Genomic DNA, 27,920 nt, shown 5'->3' on the forward strand with positions numbered 1-27,920 from the left:
AGTGTCAAAAAGTAAGAATAACAACTGTTAAAAATGCCATCTAATTCTTTCTAATTTAGAGATCACTGTCCTTGTATGAGTGGAACCACTGAAGAGCACACAGCTGGTCACAGAGAATTCAAGCAGCTTCTCCAGAAGGATACCATGACCAATGGTGAGAAGATCCTCCTTTGTCCCTCTCATGGCAAAAACTATCTGACAGCATAAAAGCCAGTTTCAGTGCCAAACCAAGACCTAGAACCTCACTGGAATCAAACTACTAAACGCGTTTCCTCAAGCAGTGCCCAGAGTACACCTAACCAACCACATGCTCAGCCACCTGGCTCAGGAAGGTGATGTTGAGCTCTGGCTCTAAAGTGTTGAAATCTTCTGGGTCCAAAGAGGTTTTGACGAGATGCGGTTACAGTGCAACCTCCTTTAAGGGGACTGGGGATGTCCTCTATTAGCAAGGAATTTACTATCTCCTAGTAATCCTTTCCTGTTAGGTGCAATAAGCCTAGATGGACAAGGGTCAAGCTTACAAGTATTTGGTTGGACTTTACCAAATATCTTGTCCATATGCTAAAAACTGGAATTGAAATCATGGCACACGAAAGCACTCTTGTCCTTATAATGTCTTGTGAACTTGTAAACAAATTGTTACAGAGGATTCCACTGAATCTCCCATTATCTAAAATGGAGACCTTGTGCCACTTGGGAGAATTCTGTCAGATGACACTGTGAAGATACAACAGTGGAAGAGAAAAACTGTTTCCTTGCTGCTATCCCTGCTACAGAGTAGGATTGATAATTAGCTCTTATTTTAATGATTTGTCAAGGCATTTCCTGCACTTGCATTCTAGTTATATTCCCACCTGCTTCATTGCTTCCCCTTAGTTATACACCAAGGTATCAAACTGGTTCTGCTCAACTGGAAAAGTTGGCTGGGAGGATATCAACCAGCTGCATCTGCATTCAACTGAGCAACCACAGATTCAAGAAACGCACCAGTTGCAAAACCCCTCAAACACTCTAGAATCCATCAGAGGCCAATAGCCTGTAGGGCTGAACCATTCAAAGAAGTTTCCCACCCTTGCAGAGGGGAGCACTCACTTCAAGTCAAAATTTCACTGCTCTTTTCCCAATTAGTAGTATTTCTAAACTATTCCAAGGATCCAAGGTAGTTTGTCAACATTGCCTAGGTATGCCTATATGGAGGTCAGTAAAGAAAAGAGGGAAGAGAAAATCAGAGTAGAACCAGGGGAAAAACAGCTCTCCAAAAGCCACCAACAATGACCACGGCCAAAGGTAAATGTGAACTAGGGAGTTTGTGGATCACATTATTTTTTGATATGCCACCTCTCAGCACATAAAAAATTATTGGTAAAAACAGTGGAATGTGGGAATGATGGGTAAGTTGTAATGGCCTCCAAAGAGCAAATCTCCATGCAACTCTTGCCTCCTCCAGTGCCACCCCCAATCCTACAGAGAGGTTTTTTTTAAGGTGCAAAGTAACTGCTGCTGGGTAGGATACAGAAAACTTTCCTTCCATGAATTTTCTTGTTAGGATCCAGTCCAGAATATTTCCTTCTAGCTGGAATAATGCAATGTTTTAGCATTACATAGCTAAATCTGAACAATATTAAACATGAGTTCAACTTACTTTGTTGTCTTTCTTTCCAACAGTTATTTCGAATGTTTGACACATAGTCCTCTTCCACACTCTTTTCTACTTTCTGCAAATTTGCACCTTTGTATTCATTTTTAAAGTCCTTGTTGACGTAGTAAGCGACACCCAAGTTTGCTGTCTGCATCTGAATGGTTTGCCCTGACGCCCTGCAAAGAAATCCCATATTGTCATTCTGTGTCAATATCCCATACTTTACCATTACTTAAAAATAAACGAAAGAGTATTAAGGATTACAAATTTACTACAAAGTAAATTTTGTAAATAAAATGTACTGAGAACAGCTCTGGTTAACAGATAGTATATAGCTGTAACATCCTCTTTAATGCTTTGGATTCTGTAAATAATGTTTTGCTCTCTTTTTCCAAATCTCATTTTCTTTGAACATTAGTTAAAACAGTTTTAGTTTTAACAATGACCAAAAGAGAATTTTAAATAATTAAAATTTCATTTAAAAATTTATCTATTCTTAACAACAACAAAACCATGCACACCCTGCAGGGTCAGTTCACCTTGGTGAAGAGAGCACTGGCATATTGCAAAGGATCTTTTTCATTAAACATTTATTTATTTATTTATTTATTTATTTATTTATTTATAAAATTTCTAGGCTGCCCCATTCGCCAAAGCCTCGGGGCGGCTTACAAATAAATAAATTAAAATACATAAATAACTATATAAAATACACATAAGTGTATAAAATAAGTCACCCTGGCCAAAAAACTTTAAAAATAACGTTAACAATTAAAATGACGCTTGAATAAAAAGGTCTTCGCCTGGCACCGAAAAACAAATAACGGTGCCAGGCGGACCTCTCTGGGGAGCACATTCCATAGATTGGGCGCCACCGCAGAGAAAGCCCTCCTCCGAGTACCTATCCTCCTAATTTCTTTCACGGAGGGTTCCCGGAGAAGGGCCTCTCCCGCTGATCTCGGGGCGGGTGGGCATATATGGACGTAAGCGCTCCTTCAGGTGGCCAGGACCCAAGCCGTTTAGGGCTTTATAAGTGATCACCAACACCTTGAATCGGGCCCGGACTTCAATGGGAAGCCAGTGAAGCTGACGGAGGCCTGGAGTCATGTGAGCATAATGCCCAGTCCCCGTCAACAGCCTGGCAGCTCTATTCTGAACCAATTGAAGTATCCGGACCGTCTTCAAGGGTAGCCCCACGTAGAGCACGTTGCAGAAGTCAAGGCGGGAAGTCACCAACACGTGTGTCACTGTCGCCAGGCAGTCGTACTCCAGGTAGGGGCGCAGCTGATGGATCAGCTGAAGCTGAAAGAAAGCGCTCCTCGCCACCGCTGTCACCTGAGCTTCCAGTGAAAGCTCTGGGTCGAGGAGCACTCCCAAGCTGCGGACCTTGTCCCTAAGAGGGAGTGCAACCCCATTCAGGACTAGGTTCAGTTCACCCTCACCAAAGCTCGATCTGCCTACCAACAGGACCTCCGTCTTGTCTGGATTGAGCTTCAGTTTATTGGCCCTCATCCAGCCCATTACCTTGGCCAGGCACCGGTTCAGCACAGCCACTGCCTCACCTGGATTGGTGGAAAATGAGAGGTAGAGCTGGGTATCATCAGCATACTGATGATTCCGCAGCCCACACCTCCTGATGACCTCTCCCAGAGGTTTCATGTAGATGTTAAACAGCAAAGGGGACAAAATGGACCCCTGCAGTACTCCATGGCATAGCTGCCATGGCGCAGAGCCATAGTCCCCCAGCACCACCTTCTGGAAATGGTCATTGAGATAAGAGCGGAACCACTGCAGAGCAGTGCCTCCGACCCCCACTCCTGCTAGCCTATCCAGAAGGATACCATGGTCGATGGTATCGAAAGCCGCTGAGAGGTCCAGAAGAACCAACAGGGATGCACTCCCCCTGTCCTTCTCCCTGCACAGGTCATCATACAGGGCAACCAAGGCAGATTCAGTACCGTACCTGGGTCTGAAGCCGGACTGAAATGGGTCCAGATAAATCAGTTTCATCCAAGAGTGCTTGGAGTTGTCCCGCCACCACCCGCTCCAACACCTTGTCCAAAAACGGGATGTTGGCCACTGGTCTATAATTAGTGGCCATCTCTGGATCCAGTGACACTTTCTTCAGGACCGGTCGGACTACCACCTCCTTTAAAGAGGCAGGTACCCGACCCTCCCTCAGAGAAGCGTTAACCACTTCCAAGATCCAGATCCCAATCCCGTGCTTGGCGTTATTTATTAACCAAGACAGGCAAGGGTCCAATAGGCAAGTGGTGGGACGTACTCGTCCAAGCACCTTGTCCACATCATCAGGCCGCAATAATTGAAATTCATCCATTAATTTTGGACCAGGCGGCGGGACTGGTATCTCCCCAGAAACCTCTGAGTCACTAGTAGAGTCCAGCTCGTGACGAATCTGAGCGATTTTCTCCCTGAAATGCTTGGCAAAGTTGTCACAGCGGGCCTTCGAGGGTGAAACCAGATCTTTCTTGGGGCCAGGATAAACCAGGCCATGCACCACTCGAAAAAGCTCCGCCGGACGGCATTTTGAGGAGGCAATGGAGATGGAGAAGAATTTCTTTTTCGCCGCCCTCACCGCCACAGCATAGGCCCAATAATGGGCTCTTAAGTGTGTTCGGTCAGATTCATCCCGTGATTTCCTCCACCTACGCTCCTGCATACGTATTACATATACCCTTTTCTCAAAGGAACATAGGGCAGAGTAAGGAATCCTGCTTTTATTCTGTTAACAAGCTTGTTAGACAAGCTAGACTGGGAGAGTTTGATTTAGTCCAGTGAATGTTGTGGCTGGATGGAGATATGAACCTGGAGCTCCTTGTTGTATATCTAAGCAGGGGTGTGAAGCATGCTTTGATCTGGGAAGCGGATTCCCCTCCACCCTGAACCAGAGTTAACTGACTAACCTTGTTCAGTCTAAACATGCATAGAAGTGTGCTTTTATACAAGTAACTATGGGAAGGAAAGCCACTTCCTTGAAATGATCGAGATAAGAAGCTTTAAAAAAAGTTTCTGCACTATCACAACCAGATTTCCATTTCCAAAAATCAAACTTTGAATCACCTTTTATTGTTTGAATTCTTTCCTGTTAACAAACCTGGATGGTTTACAAACACTGGTGGGTCAGTTAATTTGGGGTGAATTCACACCAACCTACTGTAGTCTTTTGCCCTTGAAGGATTTGTTGTGTCACAAAGTACCCATGATGAGTCTAGGAGATGATTGGGCTCATCTAGGGTCCTGTGCTCCCTCCTTCCCCTAGGACAGTGATGGTGAAACTATGCCACGCGTGCCACAGCGGGCACACAGAGCCCTCTCTGTCGGCACGTGAGCCAAGTCGCCCCAGCATCGCCCCAGCAGCCGAGCATCGGATAACAGTGCACATAGGGGCCATGCACATGCTCGGAAAGGAGCAGTGGTGCCAGGTGATGATGTCACAAGCCGTGACACATTAGCCGCGACATGTCCAAGCTTTTGAATCAGGGTGCTGCCAAGGATATATATATATTTGCTTGGACTGGCTGTTTTCAGGTTTTATTGCAGTGTTAGCACTTTGCAATAAATAAGTGGGTTTTGGGTTGCTGTTGGGACACTCAGTCTCTAAAAGATTCACCATCACTGGGTTAGGGTTAGAAAAACGAGGTGTCCTGGCATGATTTTGATGGTTGGAATGTGTTTAGAATGGGCAGAAAGGATGAGCAGTGCAGAAAAAGCTACTCAAGGAAGGCTTTTTCAAAATTGGCCCTTTCAATGGTATTTTACCCCTATATTAGGGTTAGGGGTGTGCACTAGAGCAAGCCAGCCCCAGCACCAAGCATCGAATAACAGCGCACAAAGGGGGCATGCACATACTCAGAAAGAAGTGGAGGCGCCAGGCGATGATATCCCGTGCCGTGACTCAGTAGCCATGACTCGTCCAGGCTTTCGCATGGCTGGTCAGTGCGCTGCCAAGAATATATATATATATTTGCTTGGACTGGCTGTGAGTTTTTGAATTAAAACCTCAGTTTTCAGATTTTATTGTAGTGTTGACACTTTGAGATAAATAAGTGGGTTTTGGGTTAGTTTGGGCACTCAGTCTCTAAAAGGTTCGCCATTCCTGCCCTAGGAAGTATCCCACAGGGCACTATAGGAGTAATAAATTCCCCCTCCCTCCCCACCATGATTCTGATCCAATTCTGGCTTGTTGTAGCATTTTGTTGCTTTGTGTGTGTAAAGCCTTGTTAGTGGGTGGGGTGGGGAGGGAGTGTCCTGCTGCCCCAGTAGATATTCTCCCTGCAGTGTCCAGTAAAGGCTTGTAAACCTCCTACTACTACCAGATTTCTCTTGATAGGTTAGAGAAACTGATCAGTCAAGAGAAATTCAAGGTGTGAGGGAGCTTCAGCTGAGAGAGTGGTGTTTGGGGAGATTTGCCTATTCTCAGCAAGATCCTCAACTTTTCAAGTTCCTCTGCTGTAGTGCCCATTGAAGTGCTACTTTTGCACCTTCCCCAATCCTGAAAGTACATCTCAGCCTTCTGAAGCAGAAACACAGTTGACAGTTCACTGACAGCCATCAAGACTTGGGGTTCCTTTACAATGGGGGTGTTTTTGTAATTGGGTGGATTTGTACTGGAACATACCAGCCCCCTCAAAACTAGGAAGTCAAAGTGCCCCTGTGGGACCTTGAAGAGGTTCCCTGTGCCTGCCCAAACAGGGTTTGGGAAAGTTTGCTCTCAAGTTGGCTGATCTCATCTCCCCACCCCCACAAAAAAAAAAAAAAAAAAAAAAAAAAAACATTAAAGGATAAATAAACTGTAGCAAGCCACCAATAGTTCCACATCATGGGCAAAAGCAGTGGCTAAGACTATCTTGGGAAGAGGAGCAAGGGTTTTTTTTGCTGCTCTTGCCAAATGAGTTGCTGGTCATGGGTCTTAACCCATGGTGGGATCAATATTCCAGGTTCTGACAAGATGATACTCCATGGCAGACGAAACAAACCCTACAACAGCCCATGGGTTCTCATCATGAGTAGGTTTTGTTTTGGTTTTTGTTTGATTTTTAACCCCCTACCCATGGTGGGTAAGTCATGCTGGTTTTGCAGAACACAATAATGGTTATAAAGGACTGTTATTGCTGGTTAGCTGTTGTGCCATGCAAATCCAGTCATTATTTCAGACCTAATACATACAAGAAAGAAAAACTGTGTACAAAATCAAAGTTATTTTAAAATGACCATGTTCATTATACATATATTGCTACTTACTGTCTTGGATATAAAGAGTAAGGAGGATTAGACACCATCAACTGGCTCAGCAAAGAGACGAGGATCAGTACAATAATTGGCATCAGCTGAATAAACATAGAGAAGCCACCCTGGGAATTAAAGCAGCAATTAGAAAGTAAAATCATGGAGTACTGGATTCTTTGAAGCTACACTTAGTCTACCCATGCCTTTAGGTAAAAAGCAGTTGTACCAAAATCACCTCTAGCACACTACTGCCTGACATTTTTTAGAAGCTTCTGAAAGAGACTATGCAACTTACCCAAGTTTGTTTTATTGATGAGCTTTTTAAAAATATTGGAAGAGTAACTTTCATCTACTTAGTTACCATTTTACCATTTGAACAGATTGCTTTGTGTTTGATCCTCAGTGGATGCAATGAACAGTTAGTCACTTCAAGGTGTTTTGATAGCTATTTAATTACTTGAAGTCCTACTAAGATGTCTTCCTCAGTTTTGTTTTCATTCAGCCAAAACAAGTACTTTCTTTGATATGATAGGAAGAGATCTCAAAATCAGAACATTTTTTACTGAAATTTAGCCAACAAGTTTTTCAACATGATAGCATCTATTACTAAGTAACAAAAAGCCACAGTTTAATTAATCATGGTTTGCTTGAATTGTGGTTGTCATTACAAACAAACCCAGAGATATGAGTTAACTATGGGCTGTTAACCATGAACAATCCTTGAAGAAATCTATCTATTGCTTACACTATGGATTATTATTACATGTGAACACGGAATTGTGGGTTGTTCATGGATTGTGTTGTTAGGCTACAGGGCAGCAAATAAGAGCTTCTTTAAAAAAAAAGCCTCTTTACATACCAGTGATGCAAAGGCAGTTGGGATATAGGGAGGGAGCAGGTGAAGAAAGAGGGAAAAAACAATGCAAGGATTCAGAAAATAAACTAGCATTTATTTGATTGTCTAATAGACAGAGGGCACAGCTTGCATGGCCACCATTTTGAAAAACAGAACCCCAATTAAAGCGTTATTGCAACATTCAAACTTCATCACTGTGGGGCATGTGAGGGTTAAACAATCCTCAGATAACCCCCAATGGTCAGGCCTGTATGACACAACAAGCCCCAAGTGGTAAGCTGCATACTTGAATTGCACCTGGCATGTGCTGTGGCTTACCATGGCTTAAATAACCAATGATAAACACCAGTGTGTCAGGTAAACCAAGTCAAACCCTTGGTAGGACAAAAAAGCATGGTTTAAAAAACCCCCATGGGTTACCATTACTTTGAAACCACGGAAGCAGCTGTGACCTCTTCAACTTTACAACAATCATCCTTACAGTGGTAAGGATTACAGTCCTATCGCTGCTAGACATGTAGCTAAGTGCAAGCTAAGTTCACAGTAGTGGCCCATATCTTACTTCAGACTGCAATACCATTAGAGTGGCCAGGTGCAGAAGAGGGTAGGACTCCATAGAAGGCGAAATTTCAGCAAGCAAATTACATGTGCCCCAATTACACAATTATTAAAGGTGCTTGAAGCCAAGCCCTTTTTTGCATCTGGCTACCTTAAACACTAAGCATACTTATCTGTAAATAAGCCTCAGTTGACTAAACATGAATATGCATAGAATTTCACCATTAAGAGTATAAATGATGAACAGCATTAGGATTTTAACATTTATTGTTTCTTTATATCTATTTTTCTATTCAGGCACTGACTGGGACACGCAACTGCAAAACATGTAACTCTAAGAAAAATGTTTCAGAAAAGGTAAGGCTGAACAAAACTCTGCTGAGGGCAAACATACATCACCCCTCTCCTCTTCTCTTTCATGTCCACTATGACGATGCTGATTATGGTGACTGTAGCCAGACCGTCCGTTAGAAAAGGAATGTACACTACCTGTATGAAGAGGAAATATCCAGAAGACTATATTAAGGGCTAGAGTAAAACACAAGATAAAAGAAGAGAAGGGCTCAGTTGTACTCAACTGAGGAAGCATCATAGGCAGTGCTGTGCCATACATCCAACACCTTCCCCTTTCGAGAACAGCACGTAACTCTTCCCCTTTTTGCCAAAGGACAGGCAGTGGATCAGAAAGCATGTTTTACTGGACCACAGGTTGCTGATGGATAACATAAGCTTTCAGGTTTCACAAATCTGTTCCTTACACTGGGGAAAGGTGATTTAAGTTCCAGTTGGTGCATCAGACACCATTAAATAGTACATGGGGGTCTGTTCTTACCCTTTGGGAGTCTCAGCATTATGGTGGCAAGCAATTACTACTTATACTGTTTCTCTGGTGCTGGGTGCTATACAAAATATAAGTGCATGCTCCTTTAGGATAGGGACCCAGAAGAGATTTCAGATTGGAAAATGAAAGGTAGTGATAGAGCCTTTCCTAACCTAGTACCTCCACATCTTATGGACTACAACTCCCAGCACCCTGACCACTGGCCATGTTGGCTGGAAGTTATGTGAAAGGTAGTCCAGAACATCTTGAGTACCTAGGTAGGGAAGGCTGATATAAAGTATATTAGATGGTAGTACTGAGTTGAGGCTAGGTGATAAAAAATCTTGTTTCAGTGAGTCAGTACCTGTTGGAAATGCCCCTCCAAAAAACATGTTAAAGAGGTCCTCTGGAGTAATATCTGCTTCACAGCCCCTGTGGAAGTTAAATCTACCATTGCCAGGATGATTACATGGTTCTTCACTGCCTGTAAGATCATACTGCTTTCGTTTTTCTGCATTGCTTAGCACAGCATATGCATTGCCAATCTCTGAAAAGCAGAAGGGGGAAAGAGGAAAAAAATAATCATAGGCACATATAAAAGGAGCAAGTGTGATATCAATTATATGCTGCATTTGCAGTAACTCACATGACACAGATACATCCAGACTGCAAGGCCTGCACTACACTTTTCCACACCCTGCACAGACTGGTGCAGGAATGGCATCAAAAATAGTGTGAGTGGGTTACGGCATATAACATTTAAAAGAAGTAATTTGTTTTTCTCTATTTCTTTCCATTCATTCATTCATTCATTCATTCATTCATTCATTCATTCACTCGTATCCAGATGGATTCTTTGACAACATCTGGGAACAAATTAGACATTATGGTAACGGAGTCAAACAGTGTATCACAACACAGTGGATATTCAGTAACATATGAGTTTGTGGTGTTCTGGTCTAACTGGTGTATCTTGGCTTGGCCATTCCCTGCTGATTGTGTAAAAAATATTGTAATTGTAGACCATCCTATCATATAATGAATGGTACTTTGGAAAAAGCATGCAGAGTCACAAGGCTAAAGTTCTCAGGGAACTCATCAGTGTACCAGGGTGGGAAAGTCTTTCAAGCTGGCAACCAGAAAGGGAGCTTACAATTCATCAGAGAAAATCTGCAGTACACATTTAGGAAAGGCATTCCCTAGCCCTGAATGGCAACAGCAAGCGTTTCTTTCCTTCCCAGTAATTCCACTGTGAGATGTGGCTGCACCATTTTAGTCTCTATGTGCAAAGCTGCTTCCCTCATATGGCCTTTTTTATTCCCCCATCCCAGAACTACCCATGTTCTTGGAACCTTGTAGAAGCAGCTTAAAAACCTCTGAGAACCCAGCCCTCTCACATGTAGAAGGTATTTCTTCCAAATACTTCCTAGTCAAGTTCCTGTGCAGCTTCCTTCCAACTGTAAAGATCTACTTTGTAAAGTGGCTTCGTAGAAAAAGTTTACTTTTACTCTGAGGTGAATTAGAAAACAAACAAAAATGGATTCATAAAGGGGAACAGCTGCAGTGGATGAAGCCAGAAACAGCAACAGCTCTTGAAGTGGATTATGCCCAGAGCCAAAATTTTGAAAATATATGCTTATTGTACTGGGGCTTGCAAAAGAAGTGGTGGGAAAAGTTTACATTTTAAAGGAAGACTTGGGTTTATAGGGAGAACTAGTGTGGTATACTGGTTAAGAGTGCAGAACTCAGACTTAGGCAGATCTAGGTTCTAGTCCCTGCTCAGTCATGGAGCCAACAGTCACAGACTCTCAGGCCAACCTATCTCACAGGGCTGTTGTTGTGGGGAGAAGACTGAAAGCAACAGGAAGAGAATGATGTTAGCTGCTTTGAGTTCTTAAAGGCAGGATAGAAATCAAATAAATGTCTTCTGTAATGTTAATACTTCTTAAATTTCTTCTCTAATGTTAATACTTCTGTGGCAGTCTGAACCTAGTTGATGGAAAGGCACTGTATGTGCTCATATGCATGTTTAATGTATTTATTGCTGGCTACTAGAAATAATGTTTTGCTACCAAGCTCTGATCCAATTTGTAGATTCCTGGGCATGTGCATCTACAATGGAATTTCAGCCAAATTTCTACCTGGTGTAGGAAACATTGACACAAATATACAACAAACTGCTTAGAGCATGTTGATAGCTACATGTACAGTTTCTTTCAGATGTTTATGGTTGTTTTTACAAGCCTCATGTGCAATAATCCAAATATACTGGGCTCAAATCAAATAATTTCAAGTGGAGGGAAAATAGCCGCCAGAAATATATTGTTTAAATACTAGAATAGAAAGGTTCTGCAGCTGTTTCTCTGCTTCTGTTTGCACAGTGGAAGAACATAGCTGGACTTAGTTACTTTTTCACATATAGAACAATTGTTCACAGTCACCATCAGACTGTAAAAGCACAGATTTGAACCCAAACAGATACAAGTTATTAACGCAAACACTTGTATGGCAGAGATGTACTATTGCTACCCTAGGGCATTTTCTCTTCTGCACTGACTTATGAAGTATTACTTTTGAAAGCATCTGTTGCTCCTGGTGCATGGTTTTTGTCTGGATGAAACTTCAGAGCAAGCTTTCGGTAAGCTTTCTTCAAGTCTTCTTCACCTGCATCTTTGGATACTCCAAGGACTTCATAGTAGTTTTTACATTTCTTTACACTGCAGAAGAGCACAAGGTAATTGTTCAAACACAGAACTTTCATACGATGCAAAGCAATCAAGTATTAGAGCAACCTGAAAATTAAGTTCATTTTTTTAAAATTCAGACTTGTTATGCCACTGTATATACATATGAAAGAATTCTCTTATGACAGCAGAACTCTTGACAAAGGCTTTATTACTGAAATGTGAGGTTTCATAATATTCATTCACTTTTCAAGATCAAAATTTATTTGAAGACAGTAATACAGAAAACAATGGCTGCCCATGTTTCCTCTGCAAGAACTGAAAGTTTGAAACAGTTAAAATGTCTCTTTTGATAATTTATTTTGTTGTAGAAACAATGAAAACTATGGAAGCCTGAAAATAATAAATTACATTATTACAGTTATTTAAAATGCTTAAGTGGACAGCATTGTGATCTTTAAAGGTAAAGGTTTCCCCTTGACATTAAGTCCAGTCCTGCCTGACTCTAGGGGGCGGTGCTCATCTCCGTTTCCTAGCCGAGGGAGCCAGCGTTTGTCTGCAGACAGTCTCCGTGGTCATGTGGCCGGCATGGCTAAACACCAAAGTGCACAGAACACTGTTATCTTTACTCCTGTTATAATTTTATGCTCAGAGTCAAAGGGCAATATTAGGTGAGTGATGTAACAACTAAGAAAGAGCTACAAACACTAGGGACTGCAAAGGAAAAGCTCTTGGGAAAGAAAGCACAATTTCACGGGACTGGATCAGAAAAATGTTGGCAAAGCTCCTGTGTGTCTTCTCCCCAAATCCAAAGGGTACTTCTTCGTCGTGGCCTCTGTGCATCACACATATGGGTGCTGCACCTGTACAGTGCCTAAGGCCAGAAAGATTAGAAAGCTAATGGTTTTTGGCGGGAAACTCCGTTCCCCTCCCCCTCCATAGTATAAATAGAGCGGAGTGTCCGCCATTTTCTCAGTCTTTTGCGACCACCGTTCGCTGTGCCTCATGCCTTTTTGCTCTCGTATATCGATCTTTGTTTTTGTTAAACTTGTTAACTGTTCTACTATAATTCCAAGTTCTTTCTCGCCTGTTCGATATTCTCTCTCTCGTTCTTTCTCTAAAAAAATAAAAAATAAAAAATCCAAAAATATTATCTTTCCCTCTTCACCATCTTCTTTTTTCCTCTTTCCGATGGCGCAGTGAGCGGCCTTTCATAAATGCACTGAGTGCAGGTCTAAAATGTCTCCTGCAGACCCACACAATCTGTGTCTCCTCTGCCTAGGTGAGGGGCACAGAACGGACAAGTGTGGCCACTGCTTGGCCTTTACTAGGCAGGCCAGGAAGAACTGGGAAAACCGACTCTGTAAACTGCTCTGGGACCAGGCCCTTATGCAGTCAGACCAGTGGGTCTCAAAGCCTGGCTCTGCCTCGGCTGCGCCTCCACAGCGCTCTGCCTCTGTTTTGGCCGCGCCCTTCGGACGAAGGTACTTCAGCGATGGGGGCTCAACAACTTCCTTCTCCTCCTGCTAAACAAAGGGAGAAGAGAAAGCATGGTGGCTCTGACAAGTCCTCCAGCCACAAGAAGGCAAGAAAGGACAAGGCAGACAAGCCGGCCCACAAGGCGAAGAAACCTGACCACACCAAACATCGTGGTTCGGGTTCGTCTGTTCCCTCGGTACCGCACTGCGCAGGCGCAGCACCCATATGTGTGAATGCATGGCTGGCCACTCGAAGGACATCAGTTACAGGTAAGCAAGCTGTTTTTCTTTTATTGCAAAATAGTATAATTCTTTGGTGGACTCATGAAATGGCTCTTTATTTACAATTTCTGAGGTACTCCTAACCTAGAAGCAGATAACTTAGCTTTCACAGAACTCTTCTCCACCAAGTTGTTTAAGTGCTATTTGACTCATTTATTAATAAGAAGCAAGCCATTTACATGAACTGTTGCCTAAACAAATGACAGACACATAGCACACTACTAGAAATAACTGGAATGCTACTGTTAATTTGTAAGGCTAACAAAACTAAACTTGATGGGTCCAAAAACACTGTAGCATTTCAAAGTAAGCATGGATATTTTGGAAACCACCAGCAAGAACCTGTATGGTAACTGCTACGCTAATAAATTATTCTTTTTTTTTCTTTTGCCCTAACCTCATCTTAGCTCCTTCTTTGAAGGGCTGCCAAGGGCAAATTGGTAGAAACTTCAAAGGTACACTGATTTTCAGGTGAACTGGTTGCAAAATAACTCTTTGAACTGGCACACTTTCACTTATGTACAGCAATTGCATCATTTTGGAGATGCTTGCTCCTTACTAGACAGAAAGCAAGCGTTTACATTCATCAGAGTTTTTAGAGGTCTGCAAATTAAATTTAGTTCATCTGAAAAGGCATTCTTCTCACCAGACATCTTTGACTGAGCAAAATTAGCAGCCTTGTGCTCAGCTTCTCTTGCTGTTCTTGCATAGTCCCTGAATACTTATGCAATCAGTAAAGAGTTATTGCATCGTGCACTGTTCCCAGTTGAGCCAAACTATCACTGAGCAACACTTTATTGAAGAGTTAAAATAATCTGCTGGTGAGCACTCTCTTGAGTATAGCATAGGGAAGGGAAAAAACACCAGGCTGAGGTGCTTGTTTATATTTTTGCCTATCAAAACATATTATTAGACTTTATACCGGTAACGGTATGCTAAATCTAGTCACTTGACTATTTGATCTGTTCCACAATCTCCCCTGGTATGTTTCTTCACACATGTTCATACATTCAAGGTAAAGATTACAGGCAATCCAAATGCTGTGGATATAGTTTTCTGCACTGAAATAAAATGAAACCGAGCCTGTTTAGAGTGTCAGACTAGAGTTGTGGAGAAACAAGTTCAAATTTCCACTTAGTGAGGAAGTGCATAGGATGATTCTGCATCAGCCAAATAACCAACCCCGAAGAGTTGTTGTGAAAAACAATCTTGCCCACTTCTCTGAGCAATTTGGAAAGAAAATGAAATGCCTTCAAATGCAGCAAATGTGTGACTAGCCCATTTTCCATCAAATTTTAAAACAGCCTTCCCAGCCTGGAACGCACTCCAGGTATTTTGAATGCCAGCTCTCATCAACCACAGCCAACATGACCAAGGGTCAGGAAAGCCATTTGGTGTTGTAATTTAAAGCAGCTGGGTGGTATCAGTTTGGGGAACCTTGCTTTTTAACTTTCATACTTAGCACAAACATTCCATTATAGGATGATAATGCAGTATATACTTGACTTTCTTTGAATTGAAGGGACTCCAAGGATAAGTAGAATCAGCAAGACCAAGCATGCCTATGCCTCACATTAGGTTATATATTCCTATTCTATAAACAACTATAAAATCATGATCTATTTGCAAATGAAGCCATACTTAGCTGATTGTGAACAGATCAGAGGTAACACTAATACATGTGTAACATCCAAAGAACTGTAGAAAATATTTTCAACCACCACTTTATAATAGAATATGCATAGTCTATTCACATTAAAACACTTTAACAAATAGAGATTTCAACAATTTAACTTAAAGACAACTAAATGGTGCACATGCCTACAGCATGCCTAACTTCCATTTTAACTTAGGAACCCATGATTAGCTCCTGCTGAGTGTGACATCTGAACCCAGACTGTTAGGTTGCTTAGACCCTAATCCGACCGGTAACCTGCATTTGGATGGTCCATTCAGCACAAACTGATTGAGGCTTTCTGAGTGAAAGTGAAACAGTCAAGTGCTCTCTTTGCTCTTATCCCTTACAAACCTTCTGTTTTTAAAATGGTTTGTCATTATGCAGAAACAGCACTAAAATCTACAGAACCACACCAGGCACAATTGAATGGTCATATCTTTATCTGTGCTCTTTGGCTGAATCATCAATACTATCAAAGAAGTGGTCAGTTGATAAAGCAATACCTTTGTACTCCTTCCATTTGTTCTTTAGTGTAGGGTTTCCCACTTTCACCTGCAGCAGATGCACTGCTGTCCTTCATGCTATTAGGCTTACTCTGATCACTACCCCCCGCTGGCTTTCGACAGTGAGTGCCACTCCCTGCAGCACTGCCATTCTTCATAATTGCTTCCAGTAACACTAGAGAGAAAAAGAATTTGAATTATATAAATACCAATATTGCTGATAAGGCGACATATGAAAGGTAGGTTCTCTCAATGTATTCCAAAACTTTAGGCTGATCTTAGCACACCATTTTTAAAATGGTGGTTCACTCATGACAATTTTTCTTATCTCAGGAAACAAAATTCAGTTTGAGCTTCTTTGAGCATAAGACTAAAAAAAAATATTTTCAATATCCCATCGCTACTCACATGCACAGAAATCAAAATTCTATCTAGGAAGAATACAGGGTGTGAAGTGGACAATTCCAGTCTCTTGATAACACTAACCTTCTGTGGGATGAAGATACTGAATTGTTATTTGACCAAAAGGATAAGTGTTTGCTTTTATTCCAGAATGTTAAGTCAGTCTAAATAGCTACAAAGCTGTAAAAGATGAACGCGAACAAATACCGTCTATTCTCACTCTAAAATTTGTTATTAGATGACATCATGATGCAACTAAAGGGAAACACAGACTGACACCTACACAGGGGCCTCGGTCTGAGAAAATATTTGAACAGTCAGCGGACCAGTGTCCCAATTTTAAAATTCCCAACTAATGTAATTTTGAACCTATATAATATACACATCATAATATTCAATTACAAATATATACTTAAGTTAGTAAAAAAGACTTTATGGCATCTCACACATTTCTACCACCTGCTTGGTCTAGAAGAACAAATAGTATTGGTAACATTGGCATGAAATAACCAATAGGGGTGTCTTCCAGTGGGGCTGTCTCTGAACTTGAAGGATTACAGGCATTTAATGGAAAGCAAGAGCAGTGCATTTAGGCAGCAAAATTCAATGATTTCCTGCTCCTCATGAGAAAGAAAGGCTGAAGCACTGCCAGGATATCTCAGAAGGCAACAGTACCTTGCTCTGCCCAATCCCCTCACTGGCTCTGAAGAAAGACACAGCTGAGGTGGAAAGAACTACCTGCTGTAAGAAGGTGGCCCATCAGGGGTAGGAATCTGAGTTCTGACTCCAGGCCAGAGCTGGAACTTCATCCTATCCTATGACCTATGGCATTGTCTGGGTAACATGGAAATACATCCTAACTTATTATTTTAATGACTTCAGTGTTATTTTAGTCCCTAACAAAATGGTGCAGAGCATTTAAGTCATATTTAAGACATAGGACGGCCTTGGCAATTATAGATAATTGCATGTAAATACATACATACATACATGTTGCTAAGAAAATTCTTAGAAAAATGATGTGTAACAACTGGTAATTTAATCACAAAAATATTATTAATAGCTGAAAAAGAAAAAAGTCGCTTTGCCAAGATATACAAGAAGCAAATGCACCTGCTCTGCTGATATGGGTTACACCAGAAAAGTGAGGAAAGAATTGGGTCTTTGATGGATTTAAGATAAATACATTTTCTGACAGCTAAACAATACCTGTGAGGGCATCAACATTTAATTCAGAAACTGAAAAATTACAAAGCTGAGATTGTTTTTAATATGCTAATATCAGTTGTTTTTAATATGCTAATATCAGTTGTTAAGAGAATACACAATTTTAAAGGTCATAGGCCTTCAAAAATGAAGTGAAGCCAGAAAGGGGAACACATATTGTAGGTTGAAAGTAAGGTTACCACACTTTTAAAAAACCATTTACTGCTTCTGTCCATGAACAGTGCAGATATAAAGCATGGCAACAAATTCAATGTAAGATTCAAATAACAGTTAGCAAAAATATTGTTTCAAACTAATGATTCAAATACCAAACTGCTAATAGATTTCTATTCAACCCACCATGAGACATTACTATTTACAAGTAAGAAAAAGCACATAGGCGAGCTTCAGTGCTGGGTGTGATATGCCTTAGCTTAGGATATAGTCCATACATGTTGAGAGAGGAAAAATGTCCTACATGCTGGCTGGGGAATCTGGGAGTTGTAGGACTTTTTTTGTCTAAATATGCACAGGGTTGTGCCTTAGTGATGTAGACATCACTGTGTTGAAGAACAGCCAGTTACAATGGTAAAGTACAATATTCTTTTATAAATAATTTGAATCTATAAGTACATGTTTTGATAAACAAGAATGCCACCCTTGCAAATCTCCTAAAACACTTCTACTATCAATAGCTTATTTGTTACATTGCCTGCTACTGTGTCTGACTCAAATTTTGAACTGTCCAATTGATTCTCTTGCTTACCTGGAGTTATCATCATATTATAGAACCATGTTATGACTTTGCTAAATTAGACTCTCTCAAATTATATAGTAAGACATACCTATATAAAAGCCTTTACAGTCTGATGTTCCTGGTTTGGAACTATGATAAAAATATATTAACTCTATATATCAGAGCCATCCATTTCTTAAAATTTTAAAGTTCATATTGCCTTGTAAGGTCTTGGTTATCTCCAAGTATTAGACAAAAATAAATAGCAAGTATTTAGATATAATACCAAGTCTTCCTGTAAGAGCAGGCAAATCCAAAGAAAAGGAAGGGTCCGGGGACCAACGGGCCTACATATACTAGATTTACTTTCTCCAGTGTAGAGTCTTCCAGATGTTTGGAACTACACCTCCCATCAACCTTAGCCAATATGAGATAATGGAACTTGACTTTCAAAATGTTTTTACAATGTATAATGAAGGGTTTTATTTTCCAGGTTTTTAAACATACTTTTCTTTTTAAAGTATGAATGGGACCTGGCTTTATATGTTCTATTGTAATTGTATTGTCCCACTCAGGCCTACCTGCAGAAGAATTGTTATTGTAGATTCAGTACACTTGTTCCAAACCACAAATAAGGAGCTATATAGGTTCATGTATGTTTGAAGTTAGCAAATTCTATGGGTATATTTGCAAAGTTCAATTAATATGCTGCCCCAATCACCCTAGCAACCAAAGAAAAGCATAAAAATGAAGTCATATGGACACTTGAATTTTAAGTGGAAGCAGTGTTGTGATCATGTTATACACTTAGCACATAGGCCCAGTTCCAGTGCCTAATGCAACTTGAACTACTGCTGCTAGATTAACTAAAGTAAACAGTAGTTTGAACAAGAGCTATTCCTCACAGATTAAAGTAACCAAGTAGCTCAAGGTCTTTTGGCTGGCTTAAAATAGATATTGTCAGAAGGAAACATAAATATGGTTATAGACTATTCATTTATGCTATTTATTTATAATATTTATATCTCACCTTCTTTGGCAAGGAATCAAAGGTAGTTTTCATAATCCTCTTTTCCATTTTATTCTCATAGCAATCTTGTGAGATAGGTTAGGTTGAGAATTTGAAACTTGTCTAACGTCATCCAGTGAGCTTCACAGCAAAGTGGAGATTGGAGCTCACTAGTACGACTAGCTATTTTAAATCACATATACCTCGGTTTACAGACAAAAGCAAACCTGCATGTGCTTTCACATGTCTTTGGAGCAGGTGGACAAATCAGGAAGGCATTTCTTCAAACATCAGCCTAGATTAGGCTACAGAAAGTACTATAAACTGGGAGTTTGAGGATCACTGATTTTAAAAACTAAGAATTCAGATACTAGCATGATGGGAATTATAAAAAAAGCATGAATTATAGTAGTGCTGGTGGTGGATTAGACCTTTCTTAATAAGGTCCAGGTTCAGATGTTGTGTTGCCTGTGGGAAGCAGACACTGAAGTCTCCCTTGAAACATATATTTATATTTATGTGAAAATCTAAACTATTATCTTAAAAGAAACTAACTCCTAATCCTTAATGATGCAAAGTTATATGGGCAAGGGGTGAGCTGCTCAGGGTAGCTTGGAGTACTGAATTCACTGGGGTTTTCTTTGTGTAGTACAGCATCACACTGTTTAAGCAGTTTGTTTACTGTGTAGGTAAGATCAAATTTCAGAAACATCAACAAGTACAACTGCAGCATTTCCGAGTGTTTCTCTAACTCAACTGTAGACTTCAGGGAGTTCATCAATAATAGGTGAGGAAAGGATGCTGAAAATGGGAGAACCTATGTGACGTATTAGTAAGAACACTAGGCTGGGACTTGGGAGGTCTGGGTTCAAGTCCCCATGCTGTCATGAAGTTCATTGGATGACTTTGGACCAACCACATATGCAAACCTACTCACAGTGCTGTTGTGAGGATCAAATGGAGAGGAGATTCATGTACAACATCTTTGGCTCCGGGGGGTGGGGGGGAGAGATAGGACAATAAAGTAACAGGTAGGTACTTGAATATGCTTCACAGTTAGTTCTTTTACAATGTATTACAGCATGCTCCGCTAAGCATGATTGAAGTGAAGTAAGGAGATAAATGTAATATGGGTGGTTATGATTACACCATTATAGTTATAATACAGTTGACAGGACACAGGATGGCAGTTTCCTTAACAAAGCCTAGTCTGAGGCAAGTGCCTTCAAACCTAAATCCCCTTGCAAGGAAGGAAGGATATAGTAACCTACTTTACAAGGTTGTTGTAACCATTAAAGTAATGCAAATGATGAATTTTTAAAGTTTTATTATATAAATACTAAATACTATTGCTTAATATATAAATAGTCATATCGGGGCTCTCCCATTCTCCTTGATCTCCCTAAAATTAAGCGTTAGAAGAGCAAAATAAGTAAACAGAAACCGGGGTTTGGGCATGCATGTGCTCTGTGGGAGCCATGGGGAATGGGGTCCTGTAATGCTACGAGGAGAATGTCAACTGCAGCTAGCCCTTTGATTAAAGTCCCTCCAAAGCTGGGGGCTGTCGGATGTGTTGGACTACAGCTCCCATAATCCCACAGTCAGGTGGCTGTGGAGCGTTGGGAATTATAGTCCAACGCATCCGGCAACTACCAGGTTGGGGAAGGCTCTCCTCGGGACCGTACCAAAGGGCCGAATCCTCCATACCAGCAGCCACAGTGAAAGCATGTATACTTTCAAACCGGGGCTCTGATAACGATTCTAGTTCCTGTCCCTATTTTACAACCTCCTGTGTCTACACGCGAAGGGAAGCCATGATATCACAAGGTCGTGATAAATAAAAACACACCCCCTAGAAAGAGAATGGAGCTTGGCGCGGCTCCTCTGACAGCCTCCGTGAGGGCGGCCCGCTGATCTCACCTTTGGCGGTCTCGGTGGGGTAAAGCTTCTGGGCCTTGTTGAGGAACCGCAGCGCTCGCTCTCGGTTGCCGGCCTCCAGGGCCTCTCGGGCAATCTCGATGCATTTCTCCGCCTCGTCGCGGTTCCCTTCCATGGGCTTCTCCTTCCGCCGCTTCCGCCCGCCGCAGCGCAGGGAAAAGGGGCCTGACGGGGCCAGAGCGGCGAGGCCAGCCAGGAACCACGGAGGGGGGGCGCCGGGCGCGGGCTGCGGCTGGAGGTCGGCAGCGGCTTCGCTTGCGCAGCCTTCAGTTCACTCCGTGCCGGACAGGCCGCTTCCAGCGGCGGCCCGTGGCTGCATCGCCCTTCTCTTCTCCGGTGACCAACGCTAGGCTCGTGCCGCTGCTCGAGAGGAGCCGGCCGGGACCAACAGCTGAAACTCGCCGCCCGCTTCCGGGGCCAGCCCGTGCAACCGCTGGAGAGGCTCGCTTTGCGCACGCGCCGGACCCAAATGCGCACGAGCACGAGCCTCAAGATGGCACGACCTGAAAGCGGCTTCCGCAGCGCCGTCGGTAAACGCGGGCCGACCCGTCTTCAGTACATCACAGGACACGCCCTTTGGCTCCTTTTTCCATGGGCTGTAGACACCCCGGCCACTTTTTCCCTTCCGCTGATAACGTTTTATACCTGGTATGCGGTTTCATGACATAGCACTTTAACCCGTGTGTTAAGCTGAGTTTTGACTTGCTGAAAACCCGTGGATCATATGTACCAGTAACTATGGGCCAGGCCCAGCTCCACCATCGAGGGACCATGGAGGGAAGCAAAAAAGTTTTGAGGCGGCATGCTTCATTAAAGCCTTCAATAGCTTGTGATGTGCCTTCCCTCATAGTATGGATGAAAGAACCAGGTGCAACCATGGTTCCTGAAGCAAGATGAAGGCATGGCTTCTGCTCATTGGATCATTGATTCAAGTGGTTCACCTTCCTTTTCCACTGTTAAGGGAGAGTTTAAAAACACACACACACACACACACTGAGTGTTCATCACTCCTATCCCTCCCTGCTTCCTACCATCTCTTGGGCTAATGTTCCAGGATAAAGGCATATTAATATTCTAGAATTCTCTTAAACTGGAAAAATGAGTCTATTTGTTAATGAAATTTACATTGCAAAAAACTTGTATTTGAGGACTTTGATTTGGGCCTCATTTCCCTCACTGACAAACATCACACCATTCTAAGCTTTGAAAGGTAAGCTATATGGCAAGACTTGCTTTGAACTTCAGTATAAGCAGAGTAGGCACCATCTTTGAATACGAAGTAAACAGAGGAAAAATTGCATAAGCAATTTCAATTTTGATTGCAAAAGCTTTTTATCACCTGAAAATGATGTTCCAACTCAGGAACTAAATATTGTTGAGAACTTGTAGGTACAGGAACATAAGGCTGACTTGAAATTCACTGAAGGCATGATCAACATTGATTTTTCAAGTGCTAACTCTTTATTACTGAGACACAGAAAAACAAAGTTGGTGTTAAATAACTAAACACATTAAATTCCATAAACCAGCCTTTTCAAAAGAAGGTCCAACCTATTTAAGTGAGATTAAGTACTCAACAAGAATGAGAGATTCCACTTTGTAATTTAAATCAAATGTTTAAGACTGAGGCAGATTTTCCTTCTGTTACATGATAGAAGCATTTTCATTGCATGATGTATATAGCACTACCAAGTGACAGGAAGAACACCATTCTATTTCATTCCTTTGTCAGTACATAATCCCTCAACTGTACACGACTCGGAGAACCTTCATTAGTGGTCAACAAATAAAATAGCTATCCCTTTGCAAAACGTAAAGAATTTATCATCTGTATGTTAAAAATGCTATAGACTAGGAAGCACTGTTTTTCCTATCATTAAACAATATTTTAATATGACCAAGCATCTAGTATACCAGAAAAACATAATTTAACACTAAATTTGAACCAACATCTCTATAAAACCTTTTCTGAATCCCTTAAAACTGTAGAAATCCACTGGAGACAATATGAGCATACAAGTAGTCCCTGGGTTACAAATGAGTTGTTCATGAAAATCTTGAATTTGAATGTAGGTCAGATCACACAGTCAGCTCTTCACACCTGTAGGGGTTAAGGGCACAGAACCCCTGAAAGTGGAAATAACACAAATTTCTCTCCCTGTACCCACCCAACTCACCAGTGCTTCTTTACAGCAAAGAAATGCCAGTGATTTTCCTTACTGATTGGGGCAAGATGGCAGTTTGGAGACCTCCCTCTCTACCCTTTCACTTTCTCTATGGCAAGGACCATTTTCCTGCAGTATTTAAAAGTAGTAATAGGCTTTACGGTAGTTGATAAGTATGGGTTGTTCACAACTCAGATGTTTATAAACTTGGGGACTGCCTGTATATGAACTATAAGTCAGACTGGGGTTAAATAATCTTGAAAGAATGGGAAATAAGCAGAAACAAAGTGATTAATGTAATTTTAGTCTGATACTTTGATGCATTTATATAGATGGAGACTTTGACTTCCAATCAGACACTGAGAACATGCTCAGACTGTTTGCAGCTAAGGTGCAACCATACATTAATTTATTGGCAGCCTTTGGTCACAGAGGAGAAAGGGATTTTGCTAGAATGTTGCTTTATATGCTGAACTTTTAAAAACATCCATAGTACTCTTACACAGCCATAAATTGCATAATACCATATATATATCAGCATAGAAGGCAACTTGCATACAAGACAAGTAGGTCAATATTTTTGGTTGTTTTTCTGATTGTTATGTCAGGCATGTAAGATGACCTCCAATTTTTGCTTTGCTATTTTTGGTTTCAAGGGTTGCCTTATACATCAATATATATGGTACACTAAAAATTTAATCATAACTATCCTGTTTGTATTAACAGTAAGAATCTGGACCCAACTAATCACATTCTTTTGGTAAGCAAGTTAAACATGACTCAAGTGACATGCTTATTGCTTAACCAGAGCAGACAGTTTGTAATGATATAACATTTATTGAATTTATTCAGCAGACTGAACATAAGGTCTTCACAAAAAAACCCCCCAGTGCTGTTTATTTAACTACAAGAGATTGACATCAGCAGTTTCTTGACATTTTCATTTCATAAGGGTGCTAGTGTCAAGAATCTTTTGTAGTTAAATGCTAGTGTCTAATAACCAAATGAAGGAAGTTGATGCATAAAAATAATCAGCAATGCCAAGAATCTCATTAAAATCCAACAGATCTAAAGACAGTCTAGAACTACTACAGACAACAGCTTCTTTGAAGCCATGTAACACTTAAATAAGGTTAAGACTTCAATGTAGAATTTTGGTTTGTTAGAAAGCTTGATGGGTTCCAGCTTCAAGGTTACAGAAAGGCAAAATCGTGTTTCACAGATGAAGTCCACTGGAAATCCACCAACACTGAACAGAGCACTTTAACAGTCCTAAATTAACAAGAATCCTTTAAACTGTTTTCTGCTGCCCTTTCTTTCCAATGAGAGATTTATGAATATGTGGAATTACACCTGAGAAAAAGAAAAAAAGTTTTCAGTTTGAATCATTAAAGGCACCAATATTTTATCATTTTAACAGTGCCAAAACAAAGCAAGGTTAACATTGACTACAGGCAGGATCATTACTTAGAACGTACCTCCACCAGCAATTGTTGCTTTGATTAAAGAATCTAGTTCCTCATCACCTCTTATGGCAAGTTGCAAGTGACGAGGAGTAATTCTTTTCACCTTCAAGTCTTTGGATGCATTTCCTGCTAGTTCAAGAACCTGTAACATTTTTAAACAGTTCAGTAGACCAAGCAAGTGGAAGTTGCAAAGCATTTTGCAGTTAAGGCCCAGCCTGTGAAAAAAGTGGCTTCTACATGCTATACCCATGTTCTATTAAAATACAAGGCTCGGTAAATAGCTATCTTTAAAGTTATTAGCACTCCAAATTGTGTTCTTTATTATGGGCTGTGTAATGGTTTGCGGAAAAAAGAAACACACCTATGCTGCAAGTTTCTCCATGTAATAAGGTTTAAGAAGCAGGGTATAAATCTAATAAAAATGGTTATTTCTGAAAGTGTTCAGTTCTATTTTGCTTGCCTTAATTTCTGTGGTTTTTGTTACATAATAGTATAATTGAGGAATATTTTAGCAGAAGCAAAGTGCAAGTTACATGCCATAGCTCAGACTATATATAGTTTCATCCCCTACTCAAGCTCTTACTTCAGCTGTGAGGTACTCCAGGATAGCAGCACTATATACAGCAGCTGTAGCCCCCACACGGCCATGACTGGTAGTTCTTGATTTAAGATGTCGGTGAATACGGCCAACAGGGAACTGCGTAGACAGAAGTGTCAAGGTCTGAATAAGTATTGTGTAATATTCAAAGCACTCTTAAAAATAGACAAGAAACTAATGCTAGTTTTAGTATTAAACCTGTCCTGAAAGGGATTGTACGCTCCCTGAATACTTAAGGCTCATCGTCCAGGTATACTTCTAGCCCTGAATGTCCAGATATTGGTAGCAGCTCAGGCTGGTGTGGCAATTATGCTAGTTCCTTGAGATATTCAGACTGGCTACATTCATACATGCCTTAGTTACACCCCATTACTATAGTGTGATCTCCTAAGACTGCCTTCAAAAACTGTTCAGAATCTTGAGCTCATGCAGAATGCTATGGCCACTGTTGACCAGAGCTTGTTATAAGCAGCACATTAATCTCTTGTCATAATGCTTCACTGCCTACCAGTATACGTCTGGACAGAATTCAAAGTGATGGTTTTGACATAAGACTTGATTAGGTTTGAGGCCAGGAAGCTTAAAGAACACTTTTCCTATATAAGTCTACCTAGTTTTTAAGGTCTTATCAAGAGGCCCTTCTTTTGAAATTGCCCCATTCAGGAGTGTGTTTGTTGGTGTCCCAAGAGAGCCAAAACTGGAAGCTTGATTGGCTGCTTCTCTCCTGTCCTTCTGCTAGTAATCAAATACTGCTTTATTCAGCCTGTAGGTGTGTAGGTTGGGTGCCATTTTCATTTTTTAAAAAAACGTTTTCTTGTTGATTGCATTGTTACTGTATTTTTATGCATCATTCTGCTATTTTAATTAAGTTTAAATGGGTAAGCTGCATTTAGTACCATCTTTTGGTAGAAAGGCAGGGTACAAATAAATTAATTTCTTTATTCATTGGGTGTCATGGATATCCACCTGCACTTCTGCTGGTATATCCAGCAGCCAGAGTGTAAGGTAACAGAGAGCAACTCCTTCTTCCTAACCAGGGATGAACCAAAAAGATGTTGCTGCTAACCAGTCAACACTCATCCTTTAATCTCCCAGATGTGCCTACCTGTAAGCCAGCTCTCTGTGAACGGGACACTGTCTTGGTCTTCGTCTTTCCAGAGTCCTTTCCAGCTTTGCCACCAGCCTAATGCATGAAGGTAGAGGAAAGAAAAGAGACTGTGGTCAGTTAGCAATGGTGTCCCTAATACTATGTATTCTCCAGCAATATTAGGCAGTCAGGCCTAGGCCACAGGGTTGGGGTAGAGAGCTGCACAGCCTAGAGACCATCAGAACAGCTATGCAGAGAACTACAAGTGGCAGGGCAGTGTCAAACTATACCCATTGGAGTCAACACTGTTTAGCACAACATCCTTTCTCATTTTAAAAGTTAATTTATAAGCAAGGGCAGCCCGCTGAACATACACATGGTTACAGACACTTTTAAAAATATATATTTTTTCTACAACAAAATGGCAAGAATCCCAAAATGTGTGCGCTAGCATTTCAGCAGTAGAAACAAAACCCAGCTTACTACTATGGTTATGACAAGGCCATGATTTAGCAGATTTTAAATTAGGAAGCTACAACTACTAGAAAGCCTTCTTTAGCAAGGGTGGCAAACCTGTTTCGGTACTCCAAGCTTATCAGCAACGTAGAACTGTAGAACATGGCATGGGGACGAACAGAAAAGCTACTCGCCTGCTGCAAAAAGCAAGTAACACATTGCCGGGGTTCCCGACAAGGCCAGGATCTGAAATTACCTAGTTGCATCGCTGGTGCTGTCTCCCCAGAGCCCCGTATAAAAGGCAAAAGCATCGAGGATGCGCGCAGAAGTCCCACGCACGCGCACTAAGCAGCCCCTATGTTCCATGCACAGCCGCCTACTGATCGGACGCGCGTGCGTCCACGGCCCCCACCAGCCGGCTCGGACGCGCATGCGCCTCAGTAGCTCCATAACCGTCCCGACCACCGCAATGGTGTGCGCGCGGCAGACAGCACCCCTCCCTCCCCCCTCCCCTCGCGGCCCATATTAGAACCGTTGGTAATACGAGACGCACGTTCCTCTCAGCAGCTCACGTAAAGGTCGCAGCCGCGCTCGAGCTCAGGGGTGCGCACGCTCTCGCATTCACCCACCCAGCCGCCCTTCCCCGCATTGCTTATTACCATTTTGAATGAGGTCCCTTCTCTCCCGGAAGGAGACACGCGAAAGGCGGTTCAGAAAGCCCTGCCGCCGCGCCGTCAAGAGCCCCGTTGTCCTGCACCGCCACTGCCAGTTCAAAATTGCGTCCGCTCCCGCCTTCCACGAGTCCTTTATACCCGACTCTAACGTCCCTACATCCGGAGGAAATCGGATCGGAAAGGTAGCCAATTGCCACGAAGGGACGGTTCTCCCTGCGCTCCGAGAGGGCCAATAGGAAGTGGGCCTGGGTCCAGACTCTTAAGAGAAACTCGTGCCGAGTCGTCGGGAGCTCCGCCCATTGTTAAAGTGACCCTTCCCTTAAAGCTCCCTCTTGGGCTGAAGCGGGGAAGAACACGTGGCTTCCAGCGTGTCCGGGCCGCTCATACTGCCTTTTAATGACTAATTGCGATGTGAGAACCATTGGCCCTTTTGCCGCC

The 27,920-nt window shown here is 41.8% G+C and overlaps 2 protein-coding genes and 1 long non-coding RNA gene across 3 annotated transcripts in view; 1 reads left to right on the forward strand and 2 right to left on the reverse strand.

The window, feature by feature from the left end:
• Nucleotides 1-21,478, reverse strand: part of DNAJB14 (DnaJ heat shock protein family (Hsp40) member B14) — a 28,172-nt gene extending 6,694 nt beyond the window's left edge. Inside the window, exons 1-7 of the mRNA XM_044428664.1 lie at nt 21,019-21,478; nt 15,746-15,920; nt 11,692-11,837; nt 9,485-9,667; nt 8,695-8,789; nt 6,902-7,011; nt 1,643-1,815 (exon numbers count right to left, since the gene is read on the reverse strand). Of these exons, the coding sequence (XP_044284599.1) occupies nt 1,643-1,815; nt 6,902-7,011; nt 8,695-8,789; nt 9,485-9,667; nt 11,692-11,837; nt 15,746-15,920; nt 21,019-21,151 (1,015 nt within the window). The 5' untranslated portion in view covers nt 21,152-21,478. The remainder of the gene's footprint in view (nt 1-1,642; nt 1,816-6,901; nt 7,012-8,694; nt 8,790-9,484; nt 9,668-11,691; nt 11,838-15,745; nt 15,921-21,018) is intronic.
• On the forward strand, nt 5-11,698 carry LOC123022725. Its single transcript, XR_006414556.1, has 3 exons — nt 5-154; nt 8,598-8,657; nt 9,968-11,698. It is a non-coding gene; the product is annotated as an uncharacterized LOC123022725 (long non-coding RNA).
• A 996-nt stretch (nt 21,479-22,474) lies between the features above and the next one.
• Nucleotides 22,475-27,708, reverse strand: LOC123023064 (histone H2A.Z). The gene is made up of 5 exons (XM_044429422.1): nt 27,468-27,708; nt 26,371-26,448; nt 25,251-25,364; nt 24,680-24,809; nt 22,475-24,554 (listed from the first exon to the last, which is right to left on the reverse strand). The coding sequence occupies exons 1-5, from the start codon at nt 27,468-27,470 to the stop codon at nt 24,493-24,495; spliced, it is 387 nt and encodes a 128-aa protein (XP_044285357.1). The 5' UTR covers nt 27,471-27,708; the 3' UTR covers nt 22,475-24,492.
• Between the last annotated feature and the right edge of the window lie 212 nt (nt 27,709-27,920).

The sequence above is a fragment of the Varanus komodoensis genome, unplaced genomic scaffold (assembly GCF_004798865.1).
Source record: "Varanus komodoensis strain SLA01 unplaced genomic scaffold, ASM479886v1 scaffold2, whole genome shotgun sequence".
In the NCBI taxonomy this organism is placed as follows: domain Eukaryota; kingdom Metazoa; phylum Chordata; class Lepidosauria; order Squamata; family Varanidae; genus Varanus; species Varanus komodoensis.

Coding starts and splice junctions, on each gene's coding strand:
- LOC123023064 (XM_044429422.1), bottom strand. Junction 25,365..26,370: donor CACAGAGAGCTGGCTTACAG/GTAGGCACATCT, acceptor CTGTCTACGCAG/TTCCCTGTTGGCCGTATTCA. Junction 24,555..24,679: donor AGCAACAATTGCTGGTGGAG/GTACGTTCTAAG, acceptor TCTTTTTCTCAG/GTGTAATTCCACATATTCAT.